At 34.8% G+C, this 21,118-nt stretch overlaps 1 protein-coding gene across 2 annotated transcripts; it reads left to right on the top strand.

Moving 5' to 3' along the window:
* The first annotated feature begins 605 nt into the window (after window positions 1-605).
* FAM76B (family with sequence similarity 76 member B) lies at window positions 606-18,869 on the top strand. Of its 2 annotated transcripts, none has more exons than XM_065882088.1 (10): window positions 606-692; window positions 1,522-1,586; window positions 2,452-2,506; window positions 3,561-3,716; window positions 5,507-5,706; window positions 8,861-8,908; window positions 9,098-9,178; window positions 9,820-9,955; window positions 12,682-12,783; window positions 17,477-18,869. In XM_065882088.1, exons 1-10 carry the CDS (start codon window positions 606-608, stop codon window positions 17,564-17,566), a joined length of 1,020 nt encoding a protein of 339 aa, XP_065738160.1. In that variant the 3' UTR covers window positions 17,567-18,869. The 2 variants fall into 2 exon arrangements, with proteins under 2 accessions (XP_065738160.1, XP_065738161.1); XM_065882089.1 differs by having other exon boundaries at window positions 9,823-9,955; window positions 17,477-17,566.
* The last annotated feature ends 2,249 nt before the right edge of the window (window positions 18,870-21,118 follow it).

The following is a 21,118-nucleotide window of genomic DNA, read 5'->3' on the forward strand; positions in this document are numbered from 1 at the left end:
TAGGAGCAGAGAGTAAACCTCCGCAAACAACTGCCCAATTGGATTCGGAAGTTTCCACCCAAACCTGGGACTGGCTGCTAGGAAAAGCCGCGACCGGGACCTTTGGGCGGGGTGAGTTTAAAGCGGCTTTCGCGCGCTGAGACCGTCGGGCTTTTATTGGCTAGCGACTTCCTCCCTTTGTGGGAGCTCCCTGCGTAGCGGGGGTTAGGAGTTGGGCGGAGCGACCGAGTGACGCAGTAGTCGCCCCAGCCAATCAGGGGTGGGGAAGGGAGGCCGAGGAGGAAGCGGATCCGTCGCCGCGCAGCTAAACCGCAGCGAACTATCCGCTTCGTCTCCCTCCGCCGCTCTCGGGGCCTAAGCGGGAGCTGCTGGGACGGCGTCACTGGGTGGGCTGGGGCGGAAGTGGAGGCGGAGGGAGACGGCTGCGTCTGCAGTACCTTGGTCTCTCGCGTCAAGGCTCTGGTGGGCGCGGGGGAGGGGGGGGAGGAGGAGGAGGAGCCCGCGGCCCGGGCGGCGGCGGCGGCGGCGGCGGCGGCGGCGCCCGAGTTCCCCGTAGGGCCCCGCCTCGGAGCGGGCGGCGGTGGAGGAGGAGACTGAGGAGCAGGATGGCGGCCTCGGCCCTGTACGCCTGCACCAAGTGCACCCAGCGCTATCCCTTCGAGGAGCTCTCCCAGGGCCAGCAGCTTTGCAAGGTCCGTGGGCGCTGGGTGGTGGGCGGGTGGGGTTTCCTCGGCCATAGCCCGAGGGAGCTGGGTGCCCGCTGCACTGCAGCCCCTCTCTCTTCGCCGGCGCCTTGGGGGTTTGGAGCCCTCGCCTCCTCACTCAGAGACCCCGTTATCCGAGGACCTGGGCATCAGCTGGGAAAGCCCCTGAAAGGAGGACGGAACCCTGCCCTCTTCCAGGCGACCCAGGAGGGGGCCGGGCCCCAGCAACGTTGAGGGGTTTCAGGGGTGGGGCTGCGTGAGGTAGCCACCTGTCTATGCCGCAGAGACCCCGGGATGGAGATGTTTTCATCTCGGTTTTCTGTCTAGTCTGTCCTCTCCTTCCACCGGGAGGCAGAGGACGGTGTTTGCACTTTCTTGCTAGGAACCTGAAGCCGCAAAGCTGATGGCATCCTTCTTCCCTGTCCAGGAAAGCGAAGCGTCTGGCTTGGGAACAGAATGCTCTATGATTTGGAGCTCCTCCCATCCCATTAAAGCCGGGATGCTGTCTGTGAGCAACGGTGCAAAATAATAAGTAGTTTCACATTTAACCAGTCCTTGGAATCGGCCCTGACAGCTTTTTTTAATTTATCTGTTGCGTACCCCCCCATCTAATAAAGACAAAGACACCTAAGTCTTCCCTAAGGAATTATGCCGTAATTGGCTACTTATTTGATAAATCACTCAATTTTCTACGTTGGGGGACAGATTTTATTGATGTTTTAGGCATTTGACTAGGTTGGGTAATAATTTTCCACCAGAAACGTGAAATTTTGAGGACCTTGAGATAGATAATGACTAACATATTGTCTTATTACAGGAATGTCGGATTGCGCATCCCATTGTAAAATGTACTTACTGCAGATCAGAATTTCAACAAGAGAGGTTTGTATATTGAACAGTTTTTGATTGTTAAAGACAAAGTATTGTCTGTAAGGAATACTTGAGGGTTGTAATCCCATATTTATGTTACAGTTTTTTTTTTAATTAAGTGGTTTAGTTTCTAAGCTTTAAGTTGTAAGCCCTTTTTGCATGGTAGGAGAGAGAATGCTGACCAAAAATTAATGGGTATTTTACAGCTAGACTTTATACCTGAGGAGATAAAAAATAAATTATTGCATGGAAAATGTACAGCCTTGCTAACGAAAAGTGCAAATATAAACTGTTACTGTTAAACTATTAAAAAATGGCAGAATGTTAGTGCGGACATGGACCTGAGGAAAGGTCTATAGTGTTACCAGCTACCTTCCAAGGGTGAAATCCAGTAACTTGTTACCAGTGGAAGAACAGCACATATTTCTTAATGGAGTGATTCCTGTTAGAGCCTCAGTGCATGCACAAGAGCTTAAAAGAAGAACAAATAATTTCTTCACAAGTAGGTGTGAGCATCATAATAGTGGAGAGCACCCAGTGGAAGGTTAGATAGGCACTGGTGCTGTGCATAAATAGTGGCAAGTGTGAGGATTTTGGAACTAGATAGAAAACAATAGGATTTTTTGATTTGTTTCCATTTAAAATACACAATAAAAATGTATGAAAACATTTATCTTAAGGGGAGCAAAAAAGATCCTAAGAAGATCCTAAAAAGATCCTTACGTTTGCATTTTTAAAAAATTCTTACTCTGTGTTAGAGTAAGTTTTAAGTACTACTAAAGCACACGGTACACTTCTACTAATAGTACACTTTGCTTGCTTTAGTTCAGCATCGTGCTGCATAAGTTTCATCATCGATATACAATTTCCTTTTCAGCAAAACTAACACGATTTGTAAGAAGTGTGCTCAAAATGTGAAGCAATTTGGCACCGTAAGTATATCTTATATTTTCATCTCATTTTATTGCTGCTGGTCAGTTAATGTTTTCACAAAGATGGACCTTTTAAAAAATATGTATGCTATGTTCTTAAATATTTCAAGTACCAAAATATTTCAGGAAAGAAACTTTCTATAGAGAGTCTGATGGGAAGATAAAATTTTAAAACAGTCATATTATGTGCATGTTTATATATATTGAATTTCAGTGGGGAAGTTATGATTTTATTCTTTAAGGAGTCAAATATAGCAAACAAACTCCTGGTTGTAGAGAACCTACTTATAAAGTTTGCATAACTGTACTTTACTTCTTCCTCAGAACCTCTGACAATTTTTATATAGTGGCACAGTTCAGACATTTAGTCACAAAAGTCAAGAAGTTATCCTCATATAAGTTCTTTTTTATATGTATATTATAGTTATTATTGGTATATTACAGTCATGAATAGTCAAATTTCTGGCCTTAAGGGATACTAAAATCTTCAGTTGTCTTTTGAATATCAAAGAAAATCAAGGTATGTTTGTTATAGTTATGTTGAATATGCTTGTGCCAGTTTTTTTTAGTTGAAAACTCACCTATTTCTTGCATCAGCTGTACCTATATATGATGAAAAGTTGTTAAATGTATTTTGAATAAATGATATAGTAATTAAGCTAACAGGATATTATGTTAGTAGAAATTCACTCCCCCAAATACTGGATACATGAAACTTTTGTCAGTGTGTACCTTTGTTTTCATTTATTGAAATGTCTTTACATGTAGCTTTTGTATTATATAACATACTATGCAAGTCATAAGTACATTTTTCACGATCTTATTTAACTAATGAAAAGTTTAATGAGTCTAGAAATAAATGTTAGCAAATGAATAGAAGCATAATAAATGTCTTTGACTATGATAGGGCAACATACTTCACAGAAAACTTTTTGCCTATTAGTTTCCTTAATTAATTCCTAAAATATGTCCTGTTCACTGGGTATATTTTATGCAGCAAAATTTTAGTATTTTAAAATGTCTCAATTAAAGAAAATATATATCTGTTTTTCAGCCTAAGCCTTGTCAATACTGTAACATAATTGCAGCATTTATTGGTACCAAGTGTCAGCGTTGCACAAATTCAGAAAAAAAATATGGACCACCTCAGACTTGTGAACAGTGCAAACAACAATGTGCTTTTGATCGGAAGGAGGAAGGAAGAAGAAAGGTATGTTTTATTTATTTTATGACATCTGGAAATTAAATAAAACACAAACAAGTTGGAAGTTATTATACTTAATGTATTACTGAAGCTTGATGTATTCGTTGGGTCCCTGAAAGCAGGTGGTTAGATGAAAGTGCAGGAACATTGCATTTTCTCCTTGCTGGCATGATATGTAGATTCATGTTGATCAGTTGAGATTACTACACTTTAAAAAACATTCTGTGATAGCTATTCTGTACTATTTGGTTATTCAGTATTTGGTGTGGGAGAATTACTAACTGCTTTTAAATCTTTTCAGCTACTTACCTTTTTGCTGGTTACTTGAAGTTGCTGGTGTGAAAATATACCTGATGGCACTTTAACACATATGATTCAAAGTTAGTCATGTACCTTTTGATTTGGGGCTCATATTTTATACCATTGTTTGTTTTTCTCTACCTACAGTGACTTAAAAGGTATCTATATGTGTGTGACATTTCTCTGCTGAGCATTCACACAGGCCTCCTGATGACTGTCAGTTTCAGTTGATTTGGAGGATGACTGTCTCTTTGAGGGGCTCTGCCGTGTTCCTCCACAGCAATATATGTACCCTAGTTGTAAGACATGTTCCTCCAGCACTTCTCATTTGAACAAATAGAGGATAGGAACTTAATTTTAGTCTTAATTTTGGAAAGAAGTCTCTTTTCCTCCCCGTTGACACGCAGACACTGGCCTCCCATTGTCTGTGAGAGTTGTGTTCTATAAAGTTGCTGCAAACACTGAGTTAGTGAATAGAACTGTTGCTCCTACGGACAATACAGGATAGGTCCCTGCCTCTGGTCACAACGTGGTAATCAGTGGATCGGTACCTAATCTTGTTTTGTTTTGTGTATGTTTCTGTTTAAAGACACCTTAATATATATTGTTGATTGATTAAATTGAACTCATAGCAAACAGCACTATAACTATGCCTGAATGAATCTTATCTAACGGGTATTTTCCACATAAAGTACATCATAGTCGCCTTATGCTTAGGAACACTGTACATCACTTTAGCACTACCTTTGGGGACCATTTTAACAGTGAAATCACTAATAAAAAGCACAAATGTGAAAAACGTGATAGTAGGTAGACTGAAAAGGATACTTGTTTACAGTATGAGAGCTGAAGAAAGACAGCAAAGCATCACCGTGTTAACCTCATCTGGGAACATTTGCGGTCTAGCTACACACATTTTTTTGCTGTTCTGTGCATGTGGGTGTATGATCACAAAAGTGCTACAAATTGATTTAGGGGTGACAGATAAATTTTAGCTAATAGGTGGTGAATTTGCCAATACAAAATCTGCAAATGAGAGTCGATTCTATATGTCATTCAATCTCATTTTTTCTTTAACAGTTTTGCTTTCATGGGAAATACTTTGTCATTTTAGTAGTTACACAGTAATTTAAGAATTTATGATAGTGGTTAGATAAGGTTTCTTTGAAGTATATCATCAAGTTATGCTTATTTTCTAGTAATAAAATAAGTTTTCCTCTCCAAATTTAGAAATGCCTCAAAACTAATGGAAGTCCATATATCATCCTTTCTAATTTTATGACCCTCTAAATAAACATTTCCCCAAGTTTCGGAAAAGTCTACTTTTACTTCCATTTTGCAACTGTGTGCGTGTGTGTGTGTGTGTGTGTGTGTGTTTGTGAGAGAGAGAGAGTGTGCACATGCACACCAGCAGTTGAGCAGTTTATCTTAACCTGGTTTCACTTATAGCCAGTTACACGTATATTTAATCTAATATAAGTATTTTCTTTTAAAAGGTTGATGGGAAGTTATTATGCTGGCTCTGTACTTTATCGTACAAGAGAGTTTTGCAGAAGACAAAAGAACAAAGGAAGAGCCTGGGATCGTCACATTCAAATTCATCTTCTTCATCTCTTACTGAGAAAGACCAGCATCATTCAAAACATCATCACCACCATCATCACCATCACCATCGTCACAGCAGTAGCCATCACAAGTAAGTACTTTGAAATTGTGTTTTCCAAAGTCCTCACTGGCATTTTAGTGCCAGATTTTGGTGTTTAACTTTTTGTAAACGCTAGCTATGTGCTTGTCTAGTTTCCATTGTACATGGTAAGCTTCTTGTGTGTTACCATGACAGCTTCTAGGGCTGTTCCCCACTTTATTCAGTGTACAGAATTACACATAATGAGTGTAGTTGTTTACCATAAATATAAAGATAGGACCTTTAGAGATTTACAATATAAAGTTATGATCATATAATGAAGTCAGAATACAAGTACATCAGAGTTAATTGATGCTTCATTGATTCATGTTATCAAAAGCCTCAGTATTCTTTTTATGTTCAAAGAATTGTTGGGATTTTACTTGTAAAAATTTTATTTACCTCAGTTACTATTAACTTTTTTTAGTTAAAACAAATTTAAACCAGTGACTAGGAAATGTATTTTTGGAGAACAGATTGTAACACTGTCATTTGTGACCATGATGGAAGCATTCTAAACCTTGAAGGTTCACAAAGTAATCTTTTTGACATGGTACTTTGTGAAGTAATCTTTTTGACATGGTACTTTGCTTTTTTAAAAAACAGACAGGAACTCTTCAAATATTAACAACTACTCGATTTTTAAATTGCCTTAGGGAGAAAAGTTACATAGTAGTAGTATCTTAACCTTTTATGTGTGTAAAGTATTTTTTAAGGTGTAGTTTTAGTCTTCATGGACAAATCAAGAATATTAAAATGCAAAATAAACACAAAAATTAAAATGGAGAAGAAGGGGACATGATACCCACTGATTTTCAGGAGAATTTATTTTTTTTTCACAAATTTCTCTGAGCCTTTTTAAAGTTCTAGACAGTTAAAACAGTTTCATTTACAGAAAACTGATGCCTGCCCTAGTTTGGAACACATGAAGATATTTGTGGAATGTAATGTAGTTCTGTCTAATTAACAACATTTGATTCTGAATTATAGGCAAGCACATATTAGATTATGGGGGTTTATTGAGGCACTGAGATTGTTTGCTTCTCTAGCAGTTTTTCCATTTGTCTCACTGTGTTGTAGTGCTTTCTGGATGTAACAGTGGTAAACTGCGTAATGACTTCTAATCTGGCTACTTTGAAGAAATCTTGTGGCCTCTATATCAGTGTATCCCAAGGAACAAAGGAATGTAAACCTTCCTTGATTTTGCTTCTTGCTTTAGGAAAAAATATGAGGAAATAACTACCATGATGATAACTGTCAGACCTAAGACTCAGCTGAAATGTCCCTTTCCCTTGCCCTTTACAGATAAATTTGTTTTAGCATGATGTAAAAGGACACACTCAGATTATGTTTATAAAGATCAAATTTTGTGACAGGAACTTAATCTTTTGAAATTAAGGTTTCAGAATTAAAGGGAAAGAGAATGGATTGACTTTTTATTTTCTTTTTGATTATTTAAGATATGCAAATACTATTTTGTATTTGATGAGTAGGCAACCAGTTTGTGGAGCCCTATCTTAAGTTCATTGGATAAGAATGATTATGAAGAGCTTACATACTGTGATATATAGTGATGGGGGAAGGAAGAAACTCAGGTTAACATGGATGCAAGAAATAGGCCACCTCAGAAAGCTGAGATTCTGTTTCTGTTAAGTCATTATTAATGTGATTTTTCTCATTTTGAGGTCTGGATAGTTCTATTAATTCATGTGTGATTATATACCTTGCTAATGCTTTTAATGAAATTTGTAAAAGAAACAAAATGGCAACTGAATTCCTCAGTAGGGTTGCCGTTCATTGCCACAAGTAGAGAATAAGTCAGGTTGAGAGAATTACAGCTGCTGTTTCCCCAGCTTGTTATTTATAGCTGATTCTTAAGAACATGGTTAAAAAGCTTCTACAGCTAAAAGAATAGTAAATTTTATATACACACACAAACATATGTACATATTTTTATTTTGTGTATGCTAGCAGTATACTAAGTGTCTTTACATAGGTAACTCATTTAATCCTCATTTTCCCTATAAGGTATGTTTTATATCCATTTGACAGATGAGGTAACTGAGGCTCAGGGATTTTAAGAACTTGCAAAAGGTCACACAGCCCAGGTCTTTTTAACATCTCTTATATTGTATATACAGTGGACCCTTGAACAACAACATGTTAGAACTGCATAGATCCACTTAAATACTCAGCTTTTTTTTTTTTTTTTACTAAATATTTACTACAGTTCTACATGATCTGTGGTTGATTGAGTCTGTGGATGCAGAACCTCCTATATGGAGGGCTGACTGTAAAGTTAAGTGCAGATTTTCAACTGCACAGAGGATCAGCACCCCCAAACCCCCATGTTGTTCAAGGGTCAGCAGTTTACGTGGTGTGCATTACATAGGAGATGCCCTGCACGTGTTGAATGAATAAGCTAGAGGATTGGCCAATGTGAAAGTACAGGAAAAAAGTATGGACAATTCATAGTTATAAAGTGGTTGCTAGTATTGCGGCATAGTGGAAAAGAAGTAGTACTGTAGTAGTAATTGTAAGTAAAAGTAAAATGAGTAGTTACTATGAGATTTCCCAGTATGTTCAGCATGACTGAAAATACAGCCTAATGAAAGATGAGACTTTGGAAAAGATTCTTAGGAAAACTAGGAAAGAAAGAAAAATTCAGATATTTCCTGGTTCAACTTGACACACTACTGTGAGTAACTTGAGTTATTCCAAAGGAATCTCTGTGTAGGATTATTAGGAAGGCCTTAACTTTAAGATAAAACATCTGTCTGAAATAGCAAGGGTAGCCTAAGATGATGATTTTCAGACTTTGTCATTATAGAACCCTGTTGTGGTGGTTTTCATGCTCATATACCCTAACCCTTAATATGATATTAAATTGAATTATTGAAAGTACTGATTAAAAAGAAAATCCAGTCCCTATCATCTTACCTTTCTTAAACAACTTAAGATGGCTAGTAGTCATTTGATTAGAATTTATCTTATTGGAATGTGATTTATTCAATATATATTAGCTTAGTCTGGAAACTTAGTTGAATATGCCTTCCTCAGAACAAAAGAATATAAACATATATCATTTGATTCCATTGGGAAGAATGCTGTTAAAATGCTGATGGGTTAAATAAATGTTATTAGATATCATCTGTGTATTTTTCAGAATCAGCAGTCTGAGTCCAGAACAAGAGCAGGGACTGTGGAAACAGAGGTAAATATGTTAACGTATTTTATGAAGTATTTTGACATGTATTTTTTAAGATGTGATATTCCTTTAACTTTGTTACTTAGGCTTTAAAAAAACTGATGTTCAGTAAAACTTTAGGGGAAGAAGAATAACTTTTCATTTGATGCTTATGCCCTTTTTACTCTAATTATTTTTATTAATGTTTGGTTTCAGCCATAAATCCTCTGCAGCAATTCAGAATGAAACTCCAAAGAAAAAGCCCAAATTGGAATCTAAGCCATCTAATGGAGATAGGTAAAAATGAATTCCTTTAGTGCTGTGAAAATTCAACTTAGTTGAACAGTTATGGCTGATTGCCAATTATTACTAGGTAAAAGAATAGAACATGTATCTTCTACATTGACTTCTTTGAGTCACCTAGAAGAGTAAACATAATCAGTTAAAAATTTTAACTTAATTTTAGCAATAAGAAAGTGGCACTGAATGATGTTCTGTTTGGGGCATAAATTTGGGTTTTGAAAAAAAATCTGACTAGAGAACATTATCTTAATTATTCTTCAGTGAAACACAAAACTAATTGTGATATTTGAAATTGACCTGCTTGGAAAATGTTTTTAGATTTAAAGTATTTTGAGAGTGACTTTGTTTTAGTTCATTAGCCAAAAGTTTGCTGATGTTACTGTACAAATTGGCTGCCTTTGCTTTACACTAGAAGTATTGACCCCCTAAAAGCTAATACTGAATTATATTTCTGCAGGTGTATGTAATGTGTGCCATTAGTAAGGTAATTTGCCAGTTGCATCCATTTCTGTCAGGTACATATTTTTTTGCATTAGCCTTAAGGATGTTTGTGGAATTGTCTAAATTATGCAATTTGAACACCTGCTAATTTTCCTTCTACTTCATTTAACTGTGTTTTACTTTTTTCTTTTTAGTAGCTCTATAAATCAGTCAGCAGATAGTGGGGGAACAGACAATTTTGTCCTTATAAGTCAACTGAAAGAAGAAGTGATGTCACTTAAACGTCTCTTACAACAGAGAGACCAGACCATTTTAGAAAAAGATAAAAAGGTAAGTACATGATTCACTGAAGCCTGGTAAGGTTTACATCTTGACTCTTGCTTGATAATTGCAAATTTTGTTAGACTTTCTTCAATAACTTGGTCATGTTTGTGGTACATGATTCTCATAAGACACAGAAGCCCAAAGTGGAACGTAGGCCATCTAATTATGATATGTAAAAGTGGTACTTCAGAATTTTAGTTCTAAGAATCAATTGAGAGCTGATTAGAATTCTAATAATTTCTGAACATTAGTTTTCAGTAAGCCTGTAATCTAAAATTAGATCTAATGTCTTAATTTGAAAAAGAGATGTAAATGGAATATTATGTCAATTCTTTTGGTATAAGAAAGTAATAGAATATAGTCTGATATACCAATTATATATTTATTTCAATCAAGATCAAATAAGTGGAGAAAATTAATGCTGTGGGAATTTCCTATGTGGTAATGATTAACAATAGGTATCTAAGATAGGAAGTAAGTCTACTTATTGAGACTTTATCAGTTAGATAAAGAGGAATATCGAATATGTTGTCTGTTTAGTGAAAAATTCTCACACTTCCTGTGTGCACTTGAGCAGAATTTTACCTGTTTGGGCCTCAGTTTTCTCATTTTAAAAATGAGAGTATTAACACCATCTCATGGGAAGATGGTTGTGATTAAATGAGACTGTAAAGTGTTTACTTACAGCTTCTGGCATGTATAAGTGCTCATAGCTGCTATTACTGGGGTTTGGTCTTCTTTGAGGGTAGAACCTACTTCTGTACTTGCTTTAGGATCCTAGACTGTCTGGCTTGACCTATTTCAAACATATCATTGCAATAGGAAAACATTAAAAACGTTCTTTTAAAATTATCAACAAGTTGTGATTATGAATATGTAGTATGTAGCTATCTCTGAGATTACATAGTAGTGCTTGACACTGAGTTGGCTTTTACTTCTGGCTTTCACGTAAAAATGTAACTTTTATGTTACATTTTCCCACACCTTGATGATTAATAGATTTAAATTTATTTTAATACATTTGTACCTTACCTTAAGCAAATTCGATAAATGAAATTTAGGATTGACATAGACAACAATAGGATAGTTAGGAGTATTTTATTTTTTATGGTTCTTTTTGCTTAACAACAGAATATTTTAAATTAGCTTTAATGGAAATTTGTTCTACACACAAAATATTAGAAACATTTCTGTTACACAAAGACAGGTCTATCTGTACTAACCTAGATAAAAGTTGAATAAAATGGGAAGTTTACTATAAAATAGCAATGATTCCAAAACTACGTAGTAATGAATTGTGGAATTTTGGCTTTTTTAGATGTTTTTTTTTTCTTCAAGTATCACTATTCTATGTTAGTGCAGTTAGTGAAAAGTTTTCTGGTTTTGTTAGTGTTCCTTTTTTCTTAAACACTAATGGGGATGGAAATTAGCAGTACTATGAGGAAAATAATTGTAAGCCTAAAATAGCTACATACTTACAGCTTTTTAAAATAATGTAAATGTAAGACAACCACGTTATTTTCTAGAATTTATTTCACTTTATTCAGTGACTTCTAGAGCCAGCCACGTACTAGATCATGAGGATAAAAAGGTGAAATAAGACATGATTCTTATCTTCCAGAAATTCATAATCTGGAGGCAACTCACAGTGTAGTGATGAAAATATCATAGCTTATCTGATGTGAACTGACATTTCAGAAAAGGAATTCCTTTGTAATGTAGAAAGCAGGATTCAGTTATTCTTTGAACTGGACAAAAAGCGAGAGCTTTTATTCAGAAAATCAGAATATAGGGCACTGTGACTTCCTTTCTCTCTTTTTGGTGTACTTCTTTGTTTACTGGCTACCGGGTAATTACAGAAAAGAACCTGCAAACCTTTAAAGCTTGCATAATGAAAACCAATTAAAAATAACCAGAACCTTTCTTCTGCCTGGTTCTTATGTTGAAATTATATAATACCAACTTATTTTTTAGCATGAAGTCATGAGATTTTGTATCTTTATGTATGTCATTTATATTTATGAAAAAAATTGTCATATAGCTGTCTTTCCTTCCTCAAATCACCATCTTTTTTCTTACGTTGTCTAATTTAACCCAAATTTTAAAATAACCCCCTTTCCTTTCTTATTCTGTGTTAGTTGTATTTCTGTTCTTTGTTCTCCATTTTTACCTCAAATCTTAAGTGGTATTGGATATGGAATTCTGCACATAAATTTTAAAATAAAAGCAATATAGCTTTTGGTTGATAAGACTGTTCCTTTATATACTTGCCCAATGTGAAACTTTTTTTTTTTCATTGAAAGACTATTGTAACCTGAAACCAGTTTTACTGTTTACTTTGTTTATATATAATGTGAAGTATGTTTTAACTGAAGCATTTTCCAAGGTATTAACCATTAAGCTTTTCTGTTGGCATACCAGTTGCCAAACTGTGTCCAGTGAAACCACCTTAAAAAAGAAACAAAAAAGACAACTTCTCAAAAGTTATACTGATGTTTCAATATTATCTTAACATTAAAATTGTATTAAAGTAGTAAATTAGATAGAATTCATCATGTCTCAAAACAAATTCGAGATAAGTTACAAAACTCAGTGAACTGCTGTTAACCTTCTCCACTTTTATAATGAATTGTGAGTTTATTGTGAAAAATATTTAACGATGTGTTTGTGCACATGCATATATATATATACATATATATACATATATATTTTTTTTTTCTTTAATCTTTCAGTTAACTGAACTTAAGGCAGACTTTCAGTACCAAGAGTCAAACTTGAGAACAAAGATGAACAGTATGGAAAAAGCTCACAAAGAAACTGTGGAACAACTCCAGGTAAATGAGATTATTTTTGTAAACTGTTAGGCAAGGAGGGGTAAACTTGGTTAATAGTATTCTTTCTCTTACACTGGTATTGGTATCCCTACTTTATGCATATCTAGAGCATTTTCAGCTTTGATTTTGACTTAAAATACCTTGTAATCCTGCTCCCATTAAAAGTTACTGCCTGAAATCACTTGATAAGGGGATTCAGTAGATTAATTCTGAAACCTTTTGCCTAAAGTTCAAATGGGGTTCTCAGAGGAGGATATCACTGAAGTATGTTCAGTTGATCCTCAGGTGAAAAGCAAAAAATTAAAAATCAGATTCATGAAACTAAGGTGAAAGTAAGGTCTTCAGTACCTTATGTAGTTATTCTTCCTGTTTCCTCCCAGATAACAGGAGGAGAGGTGGGGCTACAAAACCAATTTATGGGACCTCGAGTGGAGGAAATTCATGCTGCATGCAGAGATGCAAGGCCAAAGAGTGCACTTTAACCTCTGTACTGTGATTTTTAAAGTGCCAAATAGGGTTCTGCTGTATCCACAGCAGGGAGCCTCTAAGGATGTAGGCCAACCTCCTCGGAGTACTGCAGAGGATACTCAGTAAGGTGTCCATATACAAAACAACTGAATGGTGATGCCGAGAGTCACCACAGTGACAAGGAAGGTGGTTTCTGAGGTCTGGAATGCAGAGATGGAGAGCATCAAACAGAGATTTAGGTTATTCCCTTATTTAAGCCTTTTTTCACCTAGGTTTCATAAATTTAGAAATCAGACTACACTAAGTTAATCATATGTTTTATCGATTTATACATTCTGACATTTGTAGAATTAAGTCCTAAAAGCATAGAAGATGGCAGCACACAGACTTTAGGCTCTTGATGGGAGAGTGTAGCTTGGGAAGGAAGGAATTAATATTGCCCTGCTTTTTTTTTTTTTTTAAACAGTGTAATACCAAGGGATATTTGCTATTTCCTATCTTTTGGTTTTGTGTTCTTCATACTTTGAAAATAGCTTAAATTGAGTAAGATTGTAAAGTGGATTTAGGAACCTGTTGAAATTCAAGGTAGAGATTGCCTAGTCGTAATGCTGATCTTACTATTACAGAGAATTCTGAAGAGAAACTTTAGTAGAACCTGACACATAGTAGGAATTCAAATGATTTGTTGAATGAGTGACAATTTATGGAAATGCCCATCTGCCCTCTGTTTTGAGAGATTGCCCATTTTATATATTAGGCTTCTTGTACATTATTGTTTCTCATCCACCAGCAAGCAGTAGTTTTATGTTATTTTACTCATTCAGTTATTAGTGCTGAATGATTACTGGAAACAAAATCTTCTGCATGGTGATCTCTGGTTTAATGTGATTTAGCCAAGACATGCATAAATCCAGAATGACATGACAGAAAACCTGTGAGCAGTACTTAACTATGATAAAACTTAGTACTTCTCACTGTTTCCTTTTGTAGTTGTAAGCACAAGGGAACCTCTCTTTGACATCTTAGCCTGATTGGTATCTTAAGCCTACCTCTTCCTGGTTGGTAGCTGAAGTTTCATATAATTTAATAATAACTAATAATTATATAGAAGTATACATTTTCAACATAATTTTACATAGGCTCTCTTATTTGCTCCCTACAGTAACTTTAAGTTATGTGGTATCCAGATGAAGCTGTGGTCACAGAGTCAGAAGTGACATAGAAACCTATATCTTCTGACTCAGATTTAACTATACTTTTCTCCTGTTCTGCACTGACTCCCACCTCAGCTTACTCAGGTTTTCTACTTCATCCTTATTGTCAGGCCACTTCCCTTTATCATTTGTATTATTACTGGTGACATTCTGTCACAGTTACGTATCCTCTTTTAACCCCACTCCCTTTAGCAACCATGTACTAGTAAGGTTCTCCACCTAAGTGAGTAAACATAGTGAACTGTTTTTCTTTTTGTCATAAGAAACTGAATGCTGAAGCAGAAAATTTATCTTGTTCTAATAACTCAAAACATTTGAAACTACCAAACTTGAAAAATAAGCACTGAGCATCACAAGAAAAAAAATTGTCCAAAATACCAAAAACAAAAAGACAAAAACCCTACAACAAATCCCAACCAACCAAACAAAAACCAAATTGTCTAAAATATCAAGAAAGCCAAATAAAAAGTAGACCTTCATTTAGGAGGTAAGTTGATAAAAGGGGAAAGGGAATTAACATTTGAGTGCCTACCATATACCAGCCACTGTGTTAGGCTAAGTGTTTTGTATATTTGATTAGTTCTTTCAACTCCTGTTGAAGTAGATGGTGAAGTTTCTGTTTTACATATGAGAAAATAGGCTCCCAAGTTACATAGCAGATAAGTGGCAGAGCCAGGATGCAAAGCAGGATCTGTGTGATTCGTAATCCACATATTCTTTTCTTGAGGCCAGCATTTCTAAACATTTTTAACTTAACTTGCTTAAGAGTTCTTAAATAATTGATTTTTGCATGGTGCATAATAAAGAAGTAATATTAGGATAAAAAATTTTAATGCATATATATTAAATATTTCTATAAAATATATTTTAAATGTACCGAAATAAGAATAAGACAGATTTGGACTTGTCCCCATTTAACAACTGACTTACTGTTTATTTTTCTTAAAGGCTTTTTTCTTACATAATTTATCAGCAAATAAATTTACTAGTGACGTGATTAGGAGACTGAATATATACATGCAGATTGAAAATTAGCTGCTAAAGAATTAAAAGGAAAAACTTCTTTCAATACCTAAGGTTTGAGTTCTTGTATTTCATACTTAGAATATGAAAATTATAAACTCATTGATTTTTTTGTTTTTTTCTTGATGAATGAGAAAAGATAGTTTGAAAATTAACTCTTTAATGATTTGCTATGTCAGTGTAAACACTTTTGTATAACTTACAAATCTGACAGAGATCTCTTTGAGGCAAGTTTGCAGACATTTTCCTTTTTTTATGCCCTTCATTAATTTGTATTTTAAAATTTCTGTTTCTTAAGATTCCTTTTTTTAACCAGTGAGTCTATTATAGTTATATATTGAATAATATGTAGCAAACAATGAAAAGAAAACAACTTATAACTACCATGTTTACTAGGACTAGTCAGCTGAGTAATACACCAATTGATAATGGTTGCGTGTACTTGACTTCCACTAACTGCCAGGCATTCTCACTGATTTGTCGTCTGAGTTTCTCAAACTATTTCTTTTTAAAGGGAAAATAAAAATCCTTTTAAATTCTTAATGATTTTCCAAATTTGAAATTGAATTTGAAATTGAAGCCCTTAATTACCACCTTAATTGTTTAATAATCGTGGAATAGAGAAATGCTATTAATCATACAGTCGAACATTAAAAAATGATTTGACTTGCAAATGTAAGATAGCTAGGATATTTGCATTTTGGAGGTCATGGGTATTAATTAGGGAGAATTTGATTGGTGAAGGGTTGGGGAGGGTTGGGACGTACAAAGCTTGGGAAAGGTTTATATTCTATGAAACTGCTTTAAGATGGTATACTGAAAAGGCAGAGTGCCATACAAAGGCTAAAATTAGAGTAGAAGATAAAGCACTGAGGTTAAAAAAGTGTAGATAATAAAAAGTCTTGAGACCTGTGCAGAAAAATGGATTTCAAACGTAAACCAGAGGATATCTTCTGAAATTTTGTCAGTTCTCAGATTCCAGACTGTTGTCAACATTCTCCCTGTTTTGGCTCAAAAACTCCAAAAGCATTTGTGCATTAACATATTTGTATATATATATATGGAGGGTCCTTTATTATCTACATTGCCACAGTTAAGAGATTACACAGGGAGATGGATGTAGTCAAAATTTGAAAATATTCACTGAAGGCCCCCATTTATACCTTCCTCCTCACTAAACACTAGTGACTGTCATAGCACATTGGCTTGAGGACAGTGTGTTGTCAGTGGTGGATGGAACATTTGAATGACTTGCAAATTCAGTTCAGATTGATGACAAAATGAAATCTTGAATCTTTGAAAAGAAATTTCAGCCTTTCATGAAAATGAAAACAGTGATGATGTGTAACTGCTCAAATTATATCAAACCCAATACCAAATAACTGTATGCCAAATAAAGGAACAACAACAGAAAGACCAGAAAGGGTGGTTGTGATGGGTGCTTCAAAAAGTTTTCTTTTGAATATCATTAAGAGAGTAGTCTCTTTGGGAAAGTCATAAAGTCTGAATATTTTTGCAAAAAGGACCCCTTATGCTTGCTCTATAAATAGGTAAACATCAAAATGAAAGACTTTGTAGAGTTTGTCTAAAAATAGCCCTCTCAAATTATCACTTGTTATTTGATCTTATTAATCATACAACAGTGCTTATATTCATAGTTTTTGTTTCATGTTTTTCAGATAAAACAAAAATATTTTTCCCCTATTTAAAATTTTGACCCTCTTTTAAAGGGATTCACTTTAAGTTGCCTTTTGTGTAACCAATTATATCTTTGGACAACAATTACTTTAATATTGCCATTACAAAGGGGGCTGATAAACGAATCTAGGATTTTCCTTCTACATATCCAACATTAAAGAGATGAACCTAAATATATCAACTCTTTCATTTATTCTGTTAGTGTTTCAGTAAAATACTTGAAATAGTATTCTTCAGCATAACTTAATGTTTGAAACATTTTTAATCGTAAATGTTTTTGTCTTCCACAGGCCAAAAACAGAGAACTACTCAAACAGGTTGCAGCATTGTCAAAGGGTAAAAAGTTTGACAAAAGTGGAAGCATATTAACATCCCCTTGAGAAGTGGTTGGTTATTCATTAGTGTTTCTGCTGAAAATGTAAAATTTGAAAAAAATTCTGTGAAGCCCTTAAATTCTGTGTAGTGGAAAAATATTTTTGCACACCAAATGAATTGGCATGTTTCCTATTCACTTTTGTAACTGATATACAGCATTTTTTAAGTTGTATAACATTCAAATAAAACTTCAACTGGTTTGAAGCAACTTTTTAATTATTTGATATCCAGGAACTTTTTTGCCAGCAATAGTATTAAACAGTTGTAAGGGAGTGCATGAGTAGTGCTCTTTATAAAATACAACATGCAATAATAGAGTAGGTATGGTTTTCAGAAGTCAGAGCAGCAGGGCTTTTTGTTTTGTTTTTTGTTTTACACTATGCTAATTTCATATAAACAGTTTTCAATTTAGAAATACAAAAACTTTTAAACAAGAAAAATTGTGAACACTGGTTTTTTGGTAATTGTGTTTTTACTTTTCATGAACATGACTTTAGGAGAGAATCATGGTGCTTTTATTAAATGGACTTCAGAGTATATGTAAATATGTTTTTTAAAGTTACATCGTTACCATTAGTTAGTAAACTAGTATTTTCATTATTGGTATAGGAATTAATGTTTATTGTACAGTATCCAAGGTAAATGTGTTTGTTTTGTAAAAACTACTGTAGATTTTTACTTACAAGTGCCTTTTTGCCACCTAATGTTTTTATTTATAGGAATGCTGATCTTTTGTACATAGTTTGTTTTAAAATCATGTTTAATAAATGTTTGTATATAAATGCATATGTACAGAAGCCTATTTCAAAAGGAAATCAAAGTTGCTAGTAAAATGTTTGAGGTTGCATTAAGAACTGATAATGCATCTAGACTTTAGATAATTTTGTGCTTTGTTTCTGTGTGATATGGGAAGCTGTTGGTCATTGAATTCATTGAATTATGTCAAAATACTTCCCAAAAGATTTAATTTTAAATCACTTCTGATAGAATAATTTTATTTTTTATGTCATATGGCTTCATGTTCATATTTTGTGTTACATGTTTTATTTTTCTTTTATTAAAATTTTTAAAAATAATTTTTCTGCAGTGGTCCATATATCTGCTTTCCCTATAATATGTGGTTATCTAAGTTAATATTTATGTACACCATACTTAATTTGTAAGTTTTAAAGCAAATCTGGAAAAAAACTAAATATCTTTTAAATCAATCTGTGATTATCTTTAAATAAATTAGAATCTACTGCAAGATTCAGGCATTATTTATAAGAAAATTATATCAGAGTCTTTAAAATTGTCTATAAAAGGTTAAGGTAGGGTGGGATAGGTTAGGAGAAGTTACTAATTGTGTTCTAATCCAGTGGTTTTCAGCCTGTAATAGAATTGATCTCCTACTTAGTAAATGCCAGTTCAGAGTTTCAGTTCAATTTTAAAGCGTCAAGCATTGCTAGATATACTGTATAGAGTAGAAGGCTCCTTCTCTTAGGAATTTATGGGCAAAGGAAATTTGTTTCAAGTAAACTGTTATTAAATTTATCAGTCTTGAAGCATTGATTATGAATGTCCTATCAAAGATCCTCTTTCTGCAGCACACAGGATGATTGTAATAATTGTTTTTAACATGATTCATGTTTCAGTAGATTATTCCTATAGTGATTCATTATAAACAGATTTCAAATAATTCTTTGTCCAATTTGAAAACATATACCTAGGGTAATTTTCAAGTGATAGTAAAATATTGAATCAGTCAGACTTGAAAGAATTAAACCAGTTTATTTTTATGAAATCTTCATGCAATAATCTTCCTAAACTTAGTATTCTCAACAATGATAGGTAATGCCTCCTTAACACAGATTTTAATGTTTTCAGGATTTGCTAAATTCATAATACCATCATTACCTTTCTTTAAAATTTATAATGTTTGTATTCTGGTTTCATAGCCATTTGTCAATCCACAGTGGTCATTATGGTTTTAAACTGTGTAATAGTTCTTATACCTTGTTGGAGCTGCTACAAAAGAAAGATGCCCCTTCCCCATTTTTTAGGTAAGAGATTAAAAATTGAAATGAGTCTAAATACTTAAGCTTTGTAAATTCCAAGGCTAAAACCTTTTAGGGGCTTCACAGTATTTAGTCCTAATTAAATGCCCTCTCTTTATTCTATGACCTGGTTTTATAACCTGATTATTTTGCAGTTGTATAAACTAGTAATTGAGTCCCAGTCCTGGATCTGTAGTGTATTGACATAATGACCTGATATCCTCTCAATGTGGACCTGTAAGGAGATACTATGGTGTGCCGTATTGTGCTTTCTAGCCTGTTTTCAGCTATCGATTAGCATTTACCAGTGAGGGTCATTTTGGCTCCAGTTATTTATGTATTAATAGCCTGTGAATATTGCAGTCCTTTTTAGATTGTATTGGTCTAAATATGCATTCTGCAGTGAACCTGTTAAGCTGTTCACATGTATAGACTATTGAAATACTGTACCTGTACACATCTGACTGTTGACATTTTGTACTTTTTTTCTAAATCCAATATTTCACAATAAAAACTTGTCAAAAGCTTTGTATTGATTTCCTATTGCTGCTGTTAACAACTTACCACAAATTTAGTGGCTTAAAATAGCACAGATCAATTCTCTTACAGTTCTGGAGGCCAGAAGTCCAAAATCAGTTTCACAGGGCTAAAGTCAGGGTGTTGGCAGGTCTGGTTCCTTTTGGAGGCTCTAGGGAAGTAAGTGTTTTCTTGCCTTTTCTAGCTTCTGGAGCTGCATTCCTTGCATTCTGTGTCTCTTTGCCCCCTCCTCCATCTTCAAAGCCGAAAGTACAGCATTTTCAAGTGTCTGCGTCTGTGGTCATATGATCTCTCTTTGGTCATAGTGTCTCTCTCTGTTCCCCCTTATAAGGACATTGTCGGGCACATCTGGATGATCAGGATAGTCTCCCTGTCTCAGGTCCTTAATTACATCTATAGACTCCCTTTTGTCATGTAAGGTAACAGTATTTATATGTTCCAGGGATTAGGACTTGGATATCTCAGGAGAACATTATTGAGCCTACAGTAAGTTTCACCTACATTTTTCTAAAACGATAGATTTGAAGGAGTTGACTCAGGCCAAACAAATTTAATTTTCCTATCTTTTAAGACTGCTCTCATGAAATAATTATTTTCCTGGAAAGAAATTATATAAATTTTTATTGTGCTATTTCAAAGCAACAATAGGTGAATCAAGCTATATGTAGTTGAGGTTTTTGCAAACGTTGGAACGTGACTAGAACCATGTTAGATTGTTTGATAGGATAAGAGATGAAGACCTGACTTTAATTTCTAGCCTAGCTGGGGAGACAATATACATGAAAAAATATCTGGAACTTAAATTAAAATGCAATAGAAGCTAATAGCTTTTAGCAAGGGCATTCGCAGAATTGTGGGAAAGGTTAGTCTATACCATTGTTTTCTCAAACTTGAGCGTGCGTCATTCAGGAGTCGGGATATGGGGCTTGTTAAGCATGTGTTGCTGGGCCTCAGCCCCAGTTTCTTGAGTCCATAGCTCTGGGA

The sequence above is a fragment of the Phocoena phocoena genome, chromosome 8, assembly GCF_963924675.1.
Source record: "Phocoena phocoena chromosome 8, mPhoPho1.1, whole genome shotgun sequence".
Taxonomy (NCBI): domain Eukaryota; kingdom Metazoa; phylum Chordata; class Mammalia; order Artiodactyla; family Phocoenidae; genus Phocoena; species Phocoena phocoena.